This window comes from Diuraphis noxia, unplaced genomic scaffold (genome assembly GCF_037042655.1).
Source record: "Diuraphis noxia isolate RWA-SAM2 unplaced genomic scaffold, SU_Dnox_SAM2 contig0002, whole genome shotgun sequence".
Classification (NCBI taxonomy): domain Eukaryota; kingdom Metazoa; phylum Arthropoda; class Insecta; order Hemiptera; family Aphididae; genus Diuraphis; species Diuraphis noxia.
In genome coordinates, this window is record NW_028301712.1 from 24,832,574 (window position 1) to 24,850,272 (window position 17,699).

The following is a 17,699-nucleotide window of genomic DNA, read 5'->3' on the forward strand; positions in this document are numbered from 1 at the left end:
CCCAATGACTATTTTAAACCCTTCAAATAATTTAATAACATCAAAACTTTTTTCCAAGCTTTTATTTAGTTTTTTAAATACTTTAAGAGTCATTACATTCAACTGAGCTCCTGTATCTAATTTAATTTTTAATTCTTTTTCACCATCTAGCTTATTCTAGCACAACAAAATCTGTCCAATTTATATGTTTCTCTGACTCGATGCTATTTAATGACAAATATGTTAATTCTTTTTCCTCATCATTACTATTATTACATGAACCTCATTCAACTGTCCTTTATTAGTAACTTTTCTACATTTTACTGCGAAATGATTGAGTTTAAAGCAATTATTACAGGTTTTTCCATACGCAAGACACTCATTTATACCATGAGATTTACCACATTTATTACAACTAAATATTTTAACATTATTATTTCGACTTTCACCATAATTTTTATTTTTATAATTTACCTGATTTTTGTTTTTATGCTCCTGTTTAACTTTGGAAATTATTATTTTGCATAATCTGTCTCCATCCTTTTGGTTTGTATTTTTGACGTTCTTCAATTTGTTCCAGAGTTAGATTTTCTTTTTGAATTACACGTCGATGCATCTCAGCCTGTTCTACCGCTTGACAATACTTAATGATTTTGGACAACTGCAAATCTTCTCTGAGTAATTTTGTCTGCAGATCCTTATCGTGTATACCAAGTACTATTTGTGAGCATAACAGAGTTTCTTCAGCTTCTCCAAATGAATATGACTTGATCAGTTCACGTAGGTCAGCATAGAACTTGTCAAATGATTCATTTTCATTTTTTTCTGCTGAAGTATTTGTAATGCTCCATTACCACATTCTTAGGTTAGGTACGCAATATTCTTCCAAACATTTGAAAATTGTTTCAATAGTTGCATCTTCAATTCTGAATGTGTTGAACAATTTCAAACCATCTGGTCCTAAAAGGTTGAGTGGATGTGCCACTTGAACTTCTTTTACTTTTTGATATGTTTCAGTAGCCATAAAGTAAACTTCTACTTTTTATTTAAATATTTTAAGTTGTCATTTATATTACCAATTAATTTAAGATTCGCCGGGCTATTGAGTTCCATTTTAAATTATTTATTTTATATCAATTTGAATCTAAGAAATTAAACAATTAACACGTAGGACGTTGGTTATTTCATATACAACTCCAAAGACTGTGCCATGTTTTATATTGTACTGATATTATAAACAAAACAATATTTGACTTTTTAATATAGTTTATTTGACAATTAATAATTATTAATTAACATTTAGTTAATTAATAAATGATCAATCAGATACATTCCTGAGATAAGAGGTCTAAGTTTTAAATATGTATTTTAAAAAATTAATTCTAGTTAAATAAATGAAAAAAACATACAAATAACAAATGTATGTTCTTCAACAAAATATCACGAAAAGTTCCGAAATGGGTGAAGTACTCCAAAAATGTAATCAATGAATTAACTTAATGCATCTCATTACCAACAACATTTGTAAGATCATAGCAACTGCCACGAGTTAATTGACATAGTTTTCCCAAATATAGCACAAAATTACAGAAATCATCAGGGGTATAGTGATTTAGTAGCAGCAAAAACATTAATGTTTACAAAATTAATTTTAGCATTCAAAACAGGGTTCCAGGCAAAACAACAACGTACAAGTCCATCAATACTGTATTGATTCAAGACAGTTTTCAATTATCCTACTGAATTCTTAAATATATATGATTTGCCTGCATGCCATAGCACGTTCTATTATAAAAAATTTGCGTGCCCATGATTCTTCTACAAAACAAATCCATTACAAATCTGCAATGGTACCAAACTTAGGGTGAAAAATTTGATGAACAATGTTAAAACAACAATTTTAAACAGAAAATGTATGGACAATGATGTACATTTGCCACACACTCCAATGATTCCAACAGATATATCGTTCAAATTCAAACATTTAGAGTTTTCTATACGACTCAACAAAGCACAAGGACAATTGCTACAAGTGTGTGAACTGAATTTGTAAAATCCATGTTTCTCAAATGGATATCTGTATTTGGCCAGTTCACTCATCATAAAACCTTCTGATTTGTTTGTATATATACCAGAAGGAAAACAAAAAAATATTGTGAATCTAAATGCACTTCGTCAAATATTATTCAATCAAAAATAAATTGAATAATATTGTAACAATATTAGTTTAAATTTAACTGTTGTTTTGGATAATTAACACTTATAAAGGCTTAGTTTCTACAGCGAGTAACCTCCAAAAGGAGTTGAACACATTTGCTTACCAAGAAACGTCAGGTAATTGGTTATATATAAAATATAACATGTTATTCATATAGAGTTGAAATTTTTAATAGGCAATGAAGAGCATATAATCAGCTAGTAGTAATTAAACACCAAGCTAATTAAAAGTAAAAGACTTAAAATTTCTAACCTAAATATTTAGGTAAGTAATTGTAAGATTAATGATTAATTTATAATTCTTATAAAGATGTATACTTTCATTCTAAATTAATAAATTATTATACTTAAATAAATGTAGAACAAATTGTATTATTTTCATAGGTAGTATATTTACTTGATCTATTATTCAATAATTATAAATATAACTTTAACTTCCAGGTAATTTATAACTTATTTTATTTAATATGTTATTTAAATAAGACTATATGTTGGCAATCTTTTTCATTTTGATTTTACCTGAAGAAAATAATGATATAAATTAGGTAATCATGAGTAACTAAAAATATAAAAAGATTTGCTTACCACATCGCTCTTTGAACACCTGCTAATTTGTTATAATCAGCAAGATGTCTGAAAACTATTCGACTCAAACGCCATCGTTTTACATTACCACGAGGACGGGAAGTTACCTGACAACGTTGTACAATTCTTGTTATACTAGCATCTCTTGGACAATTGTAGATTTCTTTGTCAGCAATTTCCTATAGTTTAAAAATGCAGAAGTTCAGAAATGGGTCAAATTGTGAACATTACCCCAAAAATATAAATTTTACAATCATTTTTTTCAATTTTAATTACTTGAATTTCTAAAGGAATGATATTGTTCTTACGAAGTGCATTATAGCGCAGCTTATATACACCATATTCTTTAACAGTGTTTCTTTTCCGTGCATCTTTTTTCATTCTAAAGTCTGGCCATTTATTACGGATTTGTTGATCACAAGGAAGCACACCCAACTAAAAAAATTTTAAACAGCGATTTAAAATTATTTTTTTCTATAAGTATAACCTAAGGTTATAGTTTAGATATTTTCACTATTTTATACTTACACACGTTTTGTTCATTGGCGTTTGAAATTTAGCCAGAGCTTTACATCTTTGAAAAGCATTGATGATAAATGACATTTTATTTTTTCAATAAAACCATGAATCAACAAATATGTAAATAAATATATAATATTGATTAACCTAAAATGTATAATGAATTATCTGAATTACACAAGACATTAGCATTAATCTATTCTGTGACATTAGTGCATTACTACTGAAGTACTGAAAATAGTGAATCCGGAATCGTGAAAATGTAAAATGACTAAATGAGCTGATAAGAGAATGTGAACATTTTTACAAAATTATTGATAGTATTATCATTGATTATAGAATATTAAAGATATTAAAGAATATTAAATATTAAATAAAAAAATAATAAATATTAATACATTAATAGGTATATATATATATATATATATTAAATATTAAAGAATCTGATATTTCCTCTACATCGTGGTATAAGTGGTATAAGCATTTATAAGCATTGTTCTGTGGTATAAGGTATCACAGATACCAGTCGTGGATCAATCCAGCATATTGCTGCCAGTAAGTTGTAATAGCACTGTCTATAGTAAGCAGTTTGCACTTATGTACTAATCTATGGCAGTTTGTTCTATGGTAATAGTTCCACACTCCGTATGCGAATGCGCACATCAATTTTTACTTATTTACTATGGATTTTAAAGAATGGATAGGACATGGCTATATTCATTTTTTTTTTTTTATTTGAAAATATACAATCTTTACCTGTTGTCCTGTTGGCATAATATGTATATGTGTTTAGAGTACAATTTTAAATTGCAGTAATTGAATTAATATGTATAGAGAAATTATCCATTAATGACACTCATAGCTTGCTTTTATTTATTACTCTTTTTTTTTTCGATTTATTATAGTAGGTTTAATTTGTGAGGGATAGCAGATCCCGGCACCATTTGCGTTTTAGGTGTCTGGGGGGTTTCCGGGAATGGAGGGTGTAGCAAGATTTTTTATTAGCGGGTTTTGGTTTGATAATAGTCAATTTTGGAAACGTTGGTAATGTATTTTCGCTTCTTCGTGAACAGTTTCAGTTTTAAGAGGACGCTACACACACATTTTTGCCACCTAAAAACATGTTTTAGGAGAATCGCTCTCCTTTGGGCTGTAGGTATCGCACAAAAATCAAATCTTGACTACTTAAGGATAACAATATTATCTGTGTTCCTATGTTTTATTATGATTATAACTTAACTCAATAATTTTTTATGGATTGTAGAAAAGTATAAAAAAACTATATATTCAACATTTAATAATTATTACTATGTTAATGCTATCTAAAAAATAAAACATAGGAACACAGACAATATTCTTACCTTTATGTTAACGAAAGTTGGATTTTGTACGATTAATGTAACCCAAATGAGACTGATTCTCCTGAGACATGTTTTTGAAAAATATTTCGTATTTGTAACATGTAATAGTCCCGTATAATGCTGCCAGTGCTACTCTAGCGGCAGTGTTCTAAAAACGTACCCATACACGTACACCGCGCGCATAAGCACCGTACCGCACCATAGGTCGAAAATAGCTATCTATCGCAGGCCCGCATAGTTTATAAATATCCAAATCGTCGATACGAAAACAATAATACTGCCGATGATATTATAATTCCGTATTATATTATTTTATAAAATATGAATTTATTTCATTGTGACTTCTACATCCAACAGTGAACGTCAAACGTTCGATGTCAATGCGATTTTATTTATTTTTACATTATTTTAACTTTTACTTGGCATTTGCCACTGCGCTGTGAAACTTGATTTTGTATTATGTCTCCGTACAAAAAAGCACGTACTGTTAAAAAAAAAAACAGACAGCGTAAATTAGATATGAAGACCCGGTTAAGTATGGCAGGTATGGCTAAAAAAAATCGGCATAATAATATGTAAGTATATATTTACTACCTAATTAGTTGTCTATCGACTATCATCTGTTTATAAAATTTCAAACTTGAATACCCATCATGATTATTTTTTTATGATTTTAAAGAGAAATAAGGCAACATTTGAGCCTAGAAGAGCCTAACATTGATATTGTCGAGTAAGTTGTAATTTATTTACAAACTCGATAATTTAATTTTATATGTGTTCATATGTTTTTTTGTTGTGATTAAAAAATATGTTAAATTAGTCATTTGTAAACTATTGTATAGCAAATATGGTGTTTAATTTTCAATTTGAAAATATATTACCCATACATAATACTATAAATACCAATCACATATATTATGATATTTGATATTTATTAGTATACAACTCGCGGAAAACGGATCAAATCTGGTGACTTCAACAATAATTCATAGTAATGTTTTGTCTATATCTACGTAAGTATATGTAAATCTAATCTTAAATATAAATATATAAATATATAATATAATAATAATAACTTCAAGTATACACGATTTACAATATGTAAAAACCGGGGAAGTTAACCTGCTGTATAGTGTATATCAGTGGACCTCGGTCATAGAGTAGGTCACTATAATGGCTGTAACACGATTGCTCCCGTACGGCCGTACTACCGTTTCACCTACAAAAAACACAACACTATTGCGCTACGTGAAATATAGGTCTTGCCCTTATAACAATGTTCCAATTAATTTTTAAAAATACAGTCGGGGTGGTAAACTTAGCCTAAGTTTTTAAGTACTTTATTTTCCCTATATTTATGAGTTATGACCAGTTAAAAGGCATTGGAAAATTCTTATAAGGGCTAGACCTATATTTCATGGAGCGTAATCATGTTGCGTTTTTTGCATGTAAAAAGGTAGGACGGGCGCAATCGTGTTTCACCGACTATAATAATGGATGTGTTGAATTTTATGGTGTATAGAAAATGAAAATATAAACATTCAGTAAAATTTTCATGTAGGTATCTACGGTAATTCGTTTTTGAATTACAACAAAATAACAAAATCGCTACATGAGAAATTGAGTGAATATCCAATCTTAGAAAAATATGAACTTAAAACGCTCAACGAAATTTAATTAGATTTGCTTGTAGACATTTATTTTGTTAATAAAGATAAACAATCTTATGAGGAATCTCGTATTACATTTTCAAATCTTAGATTTAAGTAGAAAAATTTTTATGAATTTCTAACTCAAAATAATTTGCAAATTTTCGTCAAATTTACGTATTTTGTCAAAATTTGAACTTTAAATGCTTAGAAAAAAAAATTGTGACTACGGATTTTTGATATTTTTCATCTACATTTGAAACAATATATTAGGAGCCTTCTATTAAATTTTCAAGAATTTTTACCCAACAAATAAAATGTTATTGATATTTATAGCAAAAAAATGGAAACTGAAAATGTCCGTAAACAGCTCAAAATAAGTCAAAATATTTTTAAAATGGTGTGGTGTGTAGAAAATGCTTATATAAATTCAGTCAAAATTTCATGAATCTACTTTCATTTATTTTAGAGTTACAGCGAAAACCAAAATCGATTTTGTCGAAAATCGGGTTTGCGTAAAAATTCCCGTTTTTTCCTTAATTTTTCATTTGTTTATCACGGCTCTTATGAAAACTACTGGAAAATTTTACTTTTGACCCCCCAAAGTACCAACTAGATTCACTTTCCTATCAGAAAAGGTACTGTTGAAGAAAATCGAAGCATTTTTTCTGTCCTAAAACGTGATGACAGACACAAAAAAAAAAAAAATAAAAAAAAAATAAAAAAAAAAAACACACATCATTGTAAAATCAATACATTCATCACTTAGCTCCGTTCAGAATCTAAAAAATAAATCATTGTAAAATCAGTACATTCATCACTGTTCTGAATCTAAAAACTTAATATAGTGATTCACAAATTTTTACCGCTGAGAAACACGTAAGTCCGTTTGCTCCTGAAAATACTAGTACACCACAAAGTAGAAGGCAGAAAGTAGTTGAATCGTCATTTGGATTTGGTCAAGAAAATGGATCCGAATTGTTGGAATATAGTTTAGATACTGATTATAATAGTGAGGATAATTCAACAATTTCTGAGTATGTCATTATTTTTTATAGCGATTTCAGCATTTAGTTGTATTTTTTTTTATATAATTATTATAGAAGTCTTGAAGGCCGGAGAATTGTGGATATCAAACACTTGTTTGATCAAATACAAAATAGTCGACATAAACCTTTTGACTGTTCATTTTTGGATATGGCATTTCAATCAGAATGTCATAAAGGATACCTGTCCGTATTTAGTTTTCGGTGTAAAATGTGTAATAAGAGTTCATCTTTTACATCTGAAAATATTAAGAATAAAGATAAATATTTGCCCATCAATAAAGCTATTGTAAATGGCAGTTTAGCAATTGGTAATTAAATTATTTTTCTAAAATTATTTTCAATTTGTATTAATTATTTATATTTTAAAGGTATTGGACATACGCAGCTTAGCGAGTTGTCGGCATCTATAGAACTCCCCTCTTTATCAACAGTATCTTATTTAAAAAATTTGTCCGTTATGAGCAATTCTATTCAAGAAACGGCTTTTGATGAGATGATAAAAGCTGGTAATGAAGAAAGGCAAATTGCCATCAACACTGGTAATGTTGATGAAAATGGTACACCGCTATGCACTGTAGTAACAGATGGCCAATGGTCAAAAAGATCGTATAAGACTAAGTATAACTCATTTTCTGGAGCGGTAAGAAACAATAGTTTTTATTTTTTTGTACCTTATTATTTTAATTAGCTATGTTATAATTACATTCTACAAGTATTTACATTACCTATTATAATATTAAAGTTGACTTTTTTCTGTCCGGATATTTTTGACTAAACTGTTTTATTAAGTAATTTCGTCCAAATTCGAACTTAAAATGACTATAAAAATAAAATATAAACAACCAGTGAAAATTTCATGTATCTACGGTCATTTGTTTTAAAGTTACACCAAAAACTAAAATCGATTTTCTGTAAAACAAATTTTGCGTAAAAATTCCCGTTTTTCCTTAATTTTTTTTTTGTTTTTCACGGCGCTTTTGAAAACTACTGGGAAATTTTAACTTTTGACCCCCCCAAAGTACCAACTAGACTCACTTTCCTATCAGAAAAGATACTGTCGAAGAAAATCCAAGCACTTTTACTGTCCTAAAACGTGATGACAGACACAAAAAAAAGAAATAAATAAAAAAAAACACAGATCATTGTAAAATCAATACATTCATCGTTTCACTCAGAATCTAAAAATTCAAAGCTTTTACATCTTTTTTACCTGTAGCTGTATTTAAAATTGTGTACATTTATAAATTATTTTGTTATCTCGTATAGGTACCTGTTTTAATAATATAATTTTAAATAATTTTACAGGCTACTATTATAGGGTATAACACCAAAAAGGTGTTATTCGTTGGAATTCGCAATCGGTACTGTTCCGTTTGTGAACGGGCGAATAATTTAAATATAGAGGCACCAACTCACAAATGTTTTTTGAATTGGAATAAAGCATCAACGGCAATGGAAGCGGACGGAATAATGGAAGGATTTCTTAACAGCATGAGTATGCATGGTTTAAAATATAACAAATTAATTGGTAAATTATATTTTTCAAGAAATTATATTTTCCACTTTCTATATTATATATTAATTATATTTTTCAGGTGACGGTGACAGTAGCGTCACCAAACGAATAAACGAAGTTATGCCGTATGGACCAGATTTCAAAATTAAAAAAATTGAATGCAGAAATCATCTACTGCGAAATTATATGACGAAATTGAGTGCCCTTTCAAAAAGAACAGAATATCCCATTATCATACGTAACTTTATAATAAACAACACTCTGAGATTTCGGTCTGATATTAGGAAAGCAGTTAGATATCATTTGAGCACGGATTTAACACTTCAGCAAAAAACAACAGGTGAACATAAAAAAAAATATATCAAATTTTATGAATATTTTGGAATTACCAAATTTATACACACACAAATATATAACATTTATAAAACTAAAACTATATAATAACTAAAAATTATTTTCATTAAACATTTTTATGGTTATTTCATATTTCCTTGTTTTTAATTTTGTTTGAACAATATTTTTAGGGCTTAGAAAAGACATATCAAACGCTCCATATCACCGTTTGGGTCAACACGACAGTTGTGCTTCATACTTTTGTACGGGGCCAGAAGTTGGTAAAATAAATTTTGTTCCTGAGGCAGAAATATCGGGTTTTATGGCTGAATTCCGAAACATAGTATATAGGCTGCAAATAAACGCTGATAGCTTGTTAGAGGATGTCGATAACAACCCGTGTGAGCAGTTTAATTCCCTTATTAATAAGCATATCGGAGGCAAGCGAATTAATTTTACACAATCTAATAATTATCAAACACGGGTCCATGCTGCTATTATTGCACATAATTCAGGAAACTACATACGAACTATAAATAAGAAAATTATGCTAAAAAGCCCCGGTAAATTATTTAAAAGTATTTATTTATACATAAGCACCTGTACATTGTAATAATAAAATATATTTATAATAGGAAAATTTGCTAAAAAATATTCAAATAATATAGACCGGATACGAAGTAACACAACAATGAGACGACGAAAACTTTTCGCTGCGGGAGTGGTACGATCCAAACCGAAAACAAAATCTAGTGCGCCGGACAAAGACTATGGCTTAGCAGAGCCTTTGGATGACCTCTTTAGTCTCAGCCCAGAAGCTTTTGCTGAAAAAAAAACCGCATTTTTAAAAAAACTGAATGATGTCGACATAGACGAGGTTGAACAAATAACTAGAGGGCAAAGTCAATGTGATGCATGGAGAAACGAGCGTCGAAAAAGATTAACAGCGTCTAAGTTTGGAGAAATATGTAAAATGAGAGAGAACACTAGCTGTAAAATCAAAGTCCATAACATTTTATATAAGTATCCGACAATGTGTAAATCAATGAGCTATGGTATTGAAATGGAGCCTCATGCTAGGAGACAGTTTGAAGAATTGAATGGGTTGACCGTACGTACTTGTGGTTTGTTTATTGACCGAGAATTCCCTTATTTGGCTGCAAGCCCTGGTAAAACTAAAAATTATTTATTTTTATTCATAATACTATTTTTAACTTTAAATATTATATTGGATTGTTCAAGATGGGTTGATAGGTGATGATGAAATACTAGAAATAAAGTGTCCATTTGTAGCAAAGAATACGAAGAGTGCCATTGAAGCAGTGGAAAATAAATTGGTAAATCTCTTATTATTTTGTATAAAACAATACATTCTTTACTTTGTTTAAAATCGAATAAGTTTAAAATTTAAATATTTTATGGAAAAATATGTACAATTTTATTAATTAATACATAGTCTATAATCGCAATGATATTTTTAAATTTCATAAAATTGTATTTTTAAGCTATCATATTGCACCATCACCGAACAAGGCAATATTTTACTTAAAAAAGACCATATATACTTTTACCAAGTGATGGGTCAATTACGGGTCACAAGAAGAAATGTATGCTATTTTGTCATACACACGCCCAATTGGACTAATGTTGAAAAAATCTATTTTGATGTATCTTTTTGGCAGAAAAAAATGGTCGATAAACTAAAATTGTGAGTGATTTAAACAATATATGTTTAAATTTAAATATATTATATATATTATATTTTATACATATATTAGGTAATATAATAATATATTATTATATTTTTTTTAGGTTTTATATTGAGTGTTTATTACCCGAAATCATAGACCCTCTATATGGAAAGCGAATAAGTATCTCTGATATAAGAGAACCAAAACATATTTTAAATGCAAAAAAAAAAAAAAATAACAAATTATAATAATACTTCTGTTAAAATTATAAATGTTTTTTTATTTGTGTAAATATTCCATATTATTATAGGTATTGTGGCAATAAAACCAGCAATTGAAACAAAATTGTTTTAATTTATAATACCTTTTTGTTTTTTTTGAATAAAAAATAATATGTTTCTGTTCAAATAGAATTGACACACGCAATAAGTAATATTGTAGCTTTTTATATAATTATATTTGAATAAGTAATAATTCAATAACTACAAATCAAGCTATGTTGTATTACCGTATTTACTATATAAATATTGCTACATATATTTAGGTAAGCAGCAGCTTTAAAAAAAAAAAGTTCGAATGGATACGCACGGATATTAAAAATAATACCGCGGCGTTTACGTGTGTGAAATTTATATTGATGCGATCCGTCATGGTCGACCGTTCAAGAAATAATAATCGGCGCTCCCGAAACGGCCAGACGCGCTGAATGAGCAGTGCCACGGACTATGAGTAGTGGGCGTGACTTAAACGCCGCGCGCTTGCGGATCGCCAAAACACTTAACAGCGCGTTCTCTCGGCCGTTGTATACTTTTCGCTTTACGTGTAGCGTCCTCTTAAGTCCGAATGTATAGAATCGTCCGAGACATAGTAAGGAGGGGAGCATTTAAAAGTTTACGAAGTACTATATTTTGGAATGTTTGTATTTTGTTGATATTTGATTTTTTTGAATTTCCCCAGAGTTACAACTCAACGATATATAACGAACTAACTTCATAGTTTGTATTAATACAAGACATTTTATTAAATATTTGTACATAGACACCTATAATATCTATAGGTCCTTTTTTTTCCTGTTCAAAAACCAGGAATGGGTGGGAACTGTACAATACTGCCATATAATATATTTATATTGTATATATTTTGGTTATATAATATATTATAAAACATAATGTTTTTCATGGCATACTTGAAAAAAAAAGATAATTTTTGGCCCATAGCGTTCAAATAATTTTCCATCTTTGGTATAGTTTGTCTAGACAAATTAAAGGGCCTAGATTGACAAGAAAATAAGGCACCTGCCTAATAATATACCTAACAATATTGTATACACAGTGTTTTAAATTTGACGAGTTTTTTTACGATTAAACATTAGACATACGATTATCTACCTATAGGAACGGCCTGGGAGAAAAATTCAGGCCGAGAAATTTTATTACCAAGGCCACATATAAATATTTACCTATTACCTTAGTGGGTATTACATAACTCTTTTTCCAAACGTCTGGAATTTTTCCACCTACTAATAACCTATTGAAGAATCTCATCAACCTAACCGGTCTACTCCTATAATATTCCTAGCGGCTAGCACGTTCCAAGCTTCTACTGGTATTCCATTTGGACCTACTGATTTTCTATTTTTCATTTTTCTAACCACCCTCCACACTTCTTCCTCGCTTATTAAATTGACCATATCTAAGTTCACTTCGCATTGATCTACTTCCTAACTCCACCCACTTGTATGATAAAATATATGATTTTGCTTTACTAAAAATGACCACGTAGAAAAGTTACGAAATTAATACAATTAAGTGTGCGTCTATTCGTCTATCCGTATGATTAAATATTTTTTGGTTTATCGTGGCAAATACATTTATATGCGTTCTGCAATGTATATATTATTATTTATTAGTGTAAAAAGTAGGTATTATTGTCACTATACACTATCAATGTAGCTGAGTTTTATTTATCACTGCGGAACTGAGGGTCCGCTTTCCACCTGCGGTGGATGGCCTACCTGATTAGCTGTATTTTCTGCAATTCGACTACCTTGGTTAACCTAACTTTAAAATTAATCGATTTTTACTTGAGGGGATTCAGTTGCTAGACGCTCGAACATGAATATCAAATTTATATTTTTGTACATACGAAAAAGCACCAGACATGCGACGGAGGACCGTATTATGAAATCGTCAATGTCGTGGGCAATGTAAGATAATATGCATATAGACATTCAAACTTGATTTTCAAACAGTCCCGCCTTCGAAACCAGACCGCTGAGCCTTATCACTGAATATAATATGAAATTTCATGTATATTCTGCGGATTTATCATCAATTATTATCACAAATCCTAATCTTCAGTCCTTATCCTAAACTCCACAAATTTTCGACTCATAAGTCATAACTCATATAATAAAATTGCATCAACATTGTCCCCAACATCGGTATCCACGGAGCTTCGAGTTTCACTTAGAGCAAATGACATATTAAATTCAAAATTTAATAATTTAATTCTTTATTTTGTATTGATTGTAACGTTATTATAGTGTCTAATATTATTATTCGGTGCTTGTAGTTGTATTAAAAATCCAGCTTTTAGCAAATTTTATTTTAATTGTTTAGTAAAAAAGATAGTAACTACTTAATAAAATGAACCGTATTTTCGGGAAATCTAAAGAAAAGGCGCCCCCTCCGGATATGTCCGTCGTCATAAAAGGAGTAAGTATATAAATAAATAATACAATAATGGATGAATTATATTGTATCTACATCATTTAATAGGTAGTTTGATCCTCTGATTTACTCAAAATTTGTATGTTTAAAATCATTTATAGGTAGATGATCGGGCTGAATCGGTAGAACAAAAAATTAATAGACTTGACAAAGAGTTAAAAAAACTGAAAGATCAAATGGCAAAGATGAGAGAAGGTCCAGCTAAGAATTCATTGAAACAAAAAGCATTAAGAGTCTTGAAGCAAAGGAAACAGTGAGCGTTGGAAAATATTATACATTATATAAGCTAAAAAATATTTGATTTTAGGATGTTTTATCTCTGATTAATTGGTTTTTCCTCCAATGACCCATACCTAATAATAGTTAATATTGTGTATAGTTTACTGGGTGCATATACCTATTATAGGCGTAAAATGGTGAGGGATAAGGGGGCTATAGCCCCCTCCCAAATTCTATAAAGCCCCCAGAAATTTGTTTAGCGTAAAAGTTTATTGTTTTACACGTCCATATGTGAGATCATTTTCAGAAAGGTAGCAAATAAAAACAAAAGTACAAAATTTTATGACCAATGATAGATTTTCAAATCTATTGTTACTTAATATTGAAAGGGACTTAGCAGTTAGCTAATAATATTTAATCTGAAGAGGTTGTTAATATATTTATTCAAAAATAGCTGGCGTTTAAACCTTATGATATAGTAATCATTTCCTATTTCAATTTTTTTTGTATACGTATTTGATAATAATATGATATATAGTATATTATTTATTTATATTTTACATTTTTACTTAATAATGTGCTTCTTTAGTCCTTTTCATATTTTGTTCCTTTACATTTTTCTATACTTATATTTATAGGATATAATATGTTCTGTACCTCTATACCTGAATCATTATAGCTTTTATGCAAAGTGATTTGCAAGAAGTTGCGGCATCATCATTGATACCATAAAAAAAGACTATCCCCCCCCCCCCCAAAAAAAAAAAAAAAATCAAAAAAATCATCACACTATGCCTATACTATTATACATTAGTATAATTAAGTTCCACTCCCAGTTATATACTTATAAATACATACAATTAATGTTAAAACATGATGGGAGTTACAATTTTTTTTACTTTATTTATATTTTTTATATCTATATTTTAAATATATGGATATTAAGTTTATTAATATTTATTATATACATAATACATATTTTATATTACAGGGTCCATCAGAACAAATGTATGTTTTTCAAAATAATGCTACGCTCAAAGTAATTTCAGTAAAAAATGTTTCATTATATTAAAAAATGTATACGCATATGCAGTTTTTTATATGTAGCAAAATTAGGTTTTGAAAATAATATCATACATATGGCTCATTTCGCGTTTTGGTGACATTTCGTGGCCCCCTTGCTCCCCTGACTTGACAACATTCAATTTTTTTTGGTGGGATCACATAAAATCAAAAGTCTAACCAACCACAAACCCTTAATAAATTAAAAGACAAGATCACTCAAATGGTGAGAAAAGTTTCGAGACAGATGCTGATCGACGCAATAGGATTGTTTCACGAGTGCCTGCATCCCTACTTTATGGCTCAAGAGCGCCATATGCCTGACATTATTTTCAAAACCTAAATTTTGTTACATATAAAAAAAACTGCATTTTTTGATATAATAAAACATTTTTACTGACATTACTTAGAGCGTAGCATTATTTTTAAAAATATGCATTTGTTCTGACAGACCCGTACATCCAAAAGAAGGGAGCAGAAATTCATTAGCTACTTGCTATTCTAATTTGTTTAAAATGATTGGTATGCATTAAATATTTTTATAAGTACTTATTATTATTCATCATTAATAGATATGAAAGTCAGGCTGAAAACTTAAGAAATCAATCTTTCAACATGGAACAAGCTTCTTATGCAGTTCAGTCTTTGAAAGACACCCAATCAACAGTAGTTGCAATGAAAACCGGCATGAAACAAATGAAAAAAGAATTTAAGAACATTAATATTGACGATATTGAGGTAGGCTAAAATTATTTTAATATTTATAACTAGATCCAATGAGTATTTATGATATTTAAGCATTGGCTAATTTAAATGGGTTATTGAGTTATTCTACAGCTTACTAAGCCACTTATGACAGATTAACAATCAGATCTTAATTATATCAGTGATGACTGATGTTTAAATACCGACAGAATGTAGCTTTGAATTTTCCCACCTTTTAACACACAAAAAACATGCACCTGTGTACATAATATACTTGTGTATTTGTTATACTTGAACTGCAGACTTAAGACATTCTTGACAATTTGTCAACAAGGTTCATTTTCACAACGTTTGAAGTATACCTAACCTAATAAGAAATTAGAAATATTTTGTTATATTTTATTATTTCTAATACATACATATAATGGCAACTAAACAAGTTATAAATTAATACAAGTTTTAACTAAAAATTAATACTAAATAAAGTTTGACATTTAAAAAAAAATATATTTTTGATTCAAGTACCTTCCTAAAAATTGTTGTTGGAGGACTGGATTTTCAATACTTGTGAATGTTTTTACTAGGTAGAATGACAAGAGACAAAATGTAATTCTAGTGAATAGTTATCTAATATAATACTTGACAGTTACTAATTGGAATTTTATTACATAATTATCGATCAACCAATACAGCCATGAAAACTTAAATATTACCCTTTATTGGTGGAAGAAAAGTAACAGATTAAATTATGAATAATCATCTTTTCTAAGGATTGACTCTTTAGAAGATTAAATCATTTGTCATTTTTTGTTATTGATCGAAGAATTTTAATATAGGATCTTCAAGATGAAATGGCTGATATGTTGGACCAATCAAATGAAGTGCAAGAAGCATTAGGACGAACGTATGGAGTACCGGATATTGATGAAGACGAACTAAATGCAGAGCTTGAAGCAATTGGCGATGAATTAGCTTTAGATGATGATACATCTTATTTAGACCAAGTGAATGTTCCAGACAAAGAACCTGGGCAAAATGAAAAAGAGCGTAGTAAACCTGGTGAAATTTCAGTGGATGAATTTGGTTTACCGAAAATACCAGCACAAATTTAATTTTGAAAATAATAAATTACGAAATTTGGTATTAATTCCACTTTTACGATTATTTTTTTTAAGATTTAAATAAGTATTAAATTACCGTTTATTATATTATTCTATGGATCAATTAAATTTATAATTAAAAGTTGTTAAATATTAATTTTCAAGCAAATTTTCACTTATATTATAGTTACATGATTGTCATGATTACTTAACTATAAAAAAAAATGTTACTAACATTGGGATTTTATTTTTGTAATAAAAATTGATTTTATATTAGGTATCAATTATTCATGATTGGGTTTAAGAGCAATTTAATTTTTATTATGCATAGGCTCATAGCATTGTTTGTTTAATCTTTAAATTGGCTTAATAAAATGTAAAGTTTCACCTTGAACTTAAGTAAGAAAAATTGTAAATATAAAATAATATAAATTACTTAAAATGTAATTTAACATTTTTTTCAACAATTATGCAAAATTAGAACTTCTCAAATTTATATAATAATTTTTTTTATTAATACACACAATGCGGGGCAATCTAAATTGCAAAGTGTTATATAATATACATAATTCCTAATTGTTACAGGTATATAAATATATACATAATTAAGGCCCTGGTTTGTATGCATTTGCATGTTTTTTCTTAACAGTTGAAAAAATAGCTGAATAAGCTGCAAGTTATAGCTAGTCAATAAATCCAAAATACAAAATTTTATTTTGCATATATACAGTTTTTTAAATACATAATATGTTATATTTTGCTTATATTAATTAAAATAATGTACTTATAGTCAGTGGTGGCTTGAACTTTTTTTCCCTCGAATCACGTTTAATATTTTTACACCACCCAACCTAAAATATAGTTATTAGTTATTACTGTACATTATCTGCTGAGTACACATCACGGCTATATATTATATTTATTATTTATAATTTAATATTTAAATTACCAATCTGCAAAAATGGTCCAGTCTACCTTTTCC

The 17,699-nt window shown here is 28.9% G+C and overlaps 3 protein-coding genes across 4 annotated transcripts; 2 read left to right on the top strand and 1 right to left on the bottom strand.

Annotated features, from left to right (window-relative positions):
* Positions 1-2,563: 2,563 nt before the first annotated feature.
* On the bottom strand, positions 2,564-3,565 carry mRpS14 (mitochondrial ribosomal protein S14). Of its 2 annotated transcripts, XM_015510509.2 has the most exons (4): positions 3,310-3,564; positions 3,058-3,216; positions 2,782-2,960; positions 2,564-2,715 (listed from the first exon to the last, which is right to left on the bottom strand). In XM_015510509.2, exons 1-4 carry the CDS (start codon positions 3,382-3,384, stop codon positions 2,712-2,714), a joined length of 417 nt encoding a protein of 138 aa, XP_015365995.1. In that variant the 5' UTR covers positions 3,385-3,564; the 3' UTR covers positions 2,564-2,711. The 2 variants fall into 2 exon arrangements, with proteins under 2 accessions (XP_015365995.1, XP_015365996.1); XM_015510510.2 differs by lacking the exon at positions 2,564-2,715 and having other exon boundaries at positions 2,778-2,960; positions 3,310-3,565.
* A 515-nt stretch (positions 3,566-4,080) lies between these two features.
* On the top strand, positions 4,081-11,260 carry LOC149058250 (uncharacterized). The gene is made up of 13 exons (XM_089220538.1): positions 4,081-5,236; positions 5,341-5,391; positions 5,600-5,674; positions 7,159-7,347; positions 7,414-7,667; positions 7,728-7,999; positions 8,665-8,887; positions 8,955-9,215; positions 9,400-9,771; positions 9,844-10,377; positions 10,451-10,545; positions 10,714-10,916; positions 11,021-11,260. Exons 1-13 carry the CDS (start codon positions 5,121-5,123, stop codon positions 11,145-11,147), a joined length of 2,772 nt encoding a protein of 923 aa, XP_089076664.1. The 5' UTR covers positions 4,081-5,120; the 3' UTR covers positions 11,148-11,260.
* Positions 11,261-13,258: 1,998 nt separating this feature from the next.
* Positions 13,259-17,440, top strand: Vps60 (vacuolar protein sorting 60). Its single transcript, XM_015510507.2, has 4 exons — positions 13,259-13,616; positions 13,733-13,884; positions 15,485-15,650; positions 16,454-17,440. The coding sequence occupies exons 1-4, from the start codon at positions 13,548-13,550 to the stop codon at positions 16,727-16,729; spliced, it is 663 nt and encodes a 220-aa protein (XP_015365993.1). The 5' UTR covers positions 13,259-13,547; the 3' UTR covers positions 16,730-17,440.
* The last annotated feature ends 259 nt before the right edge of the window (positions 17,441-17,699 follow it).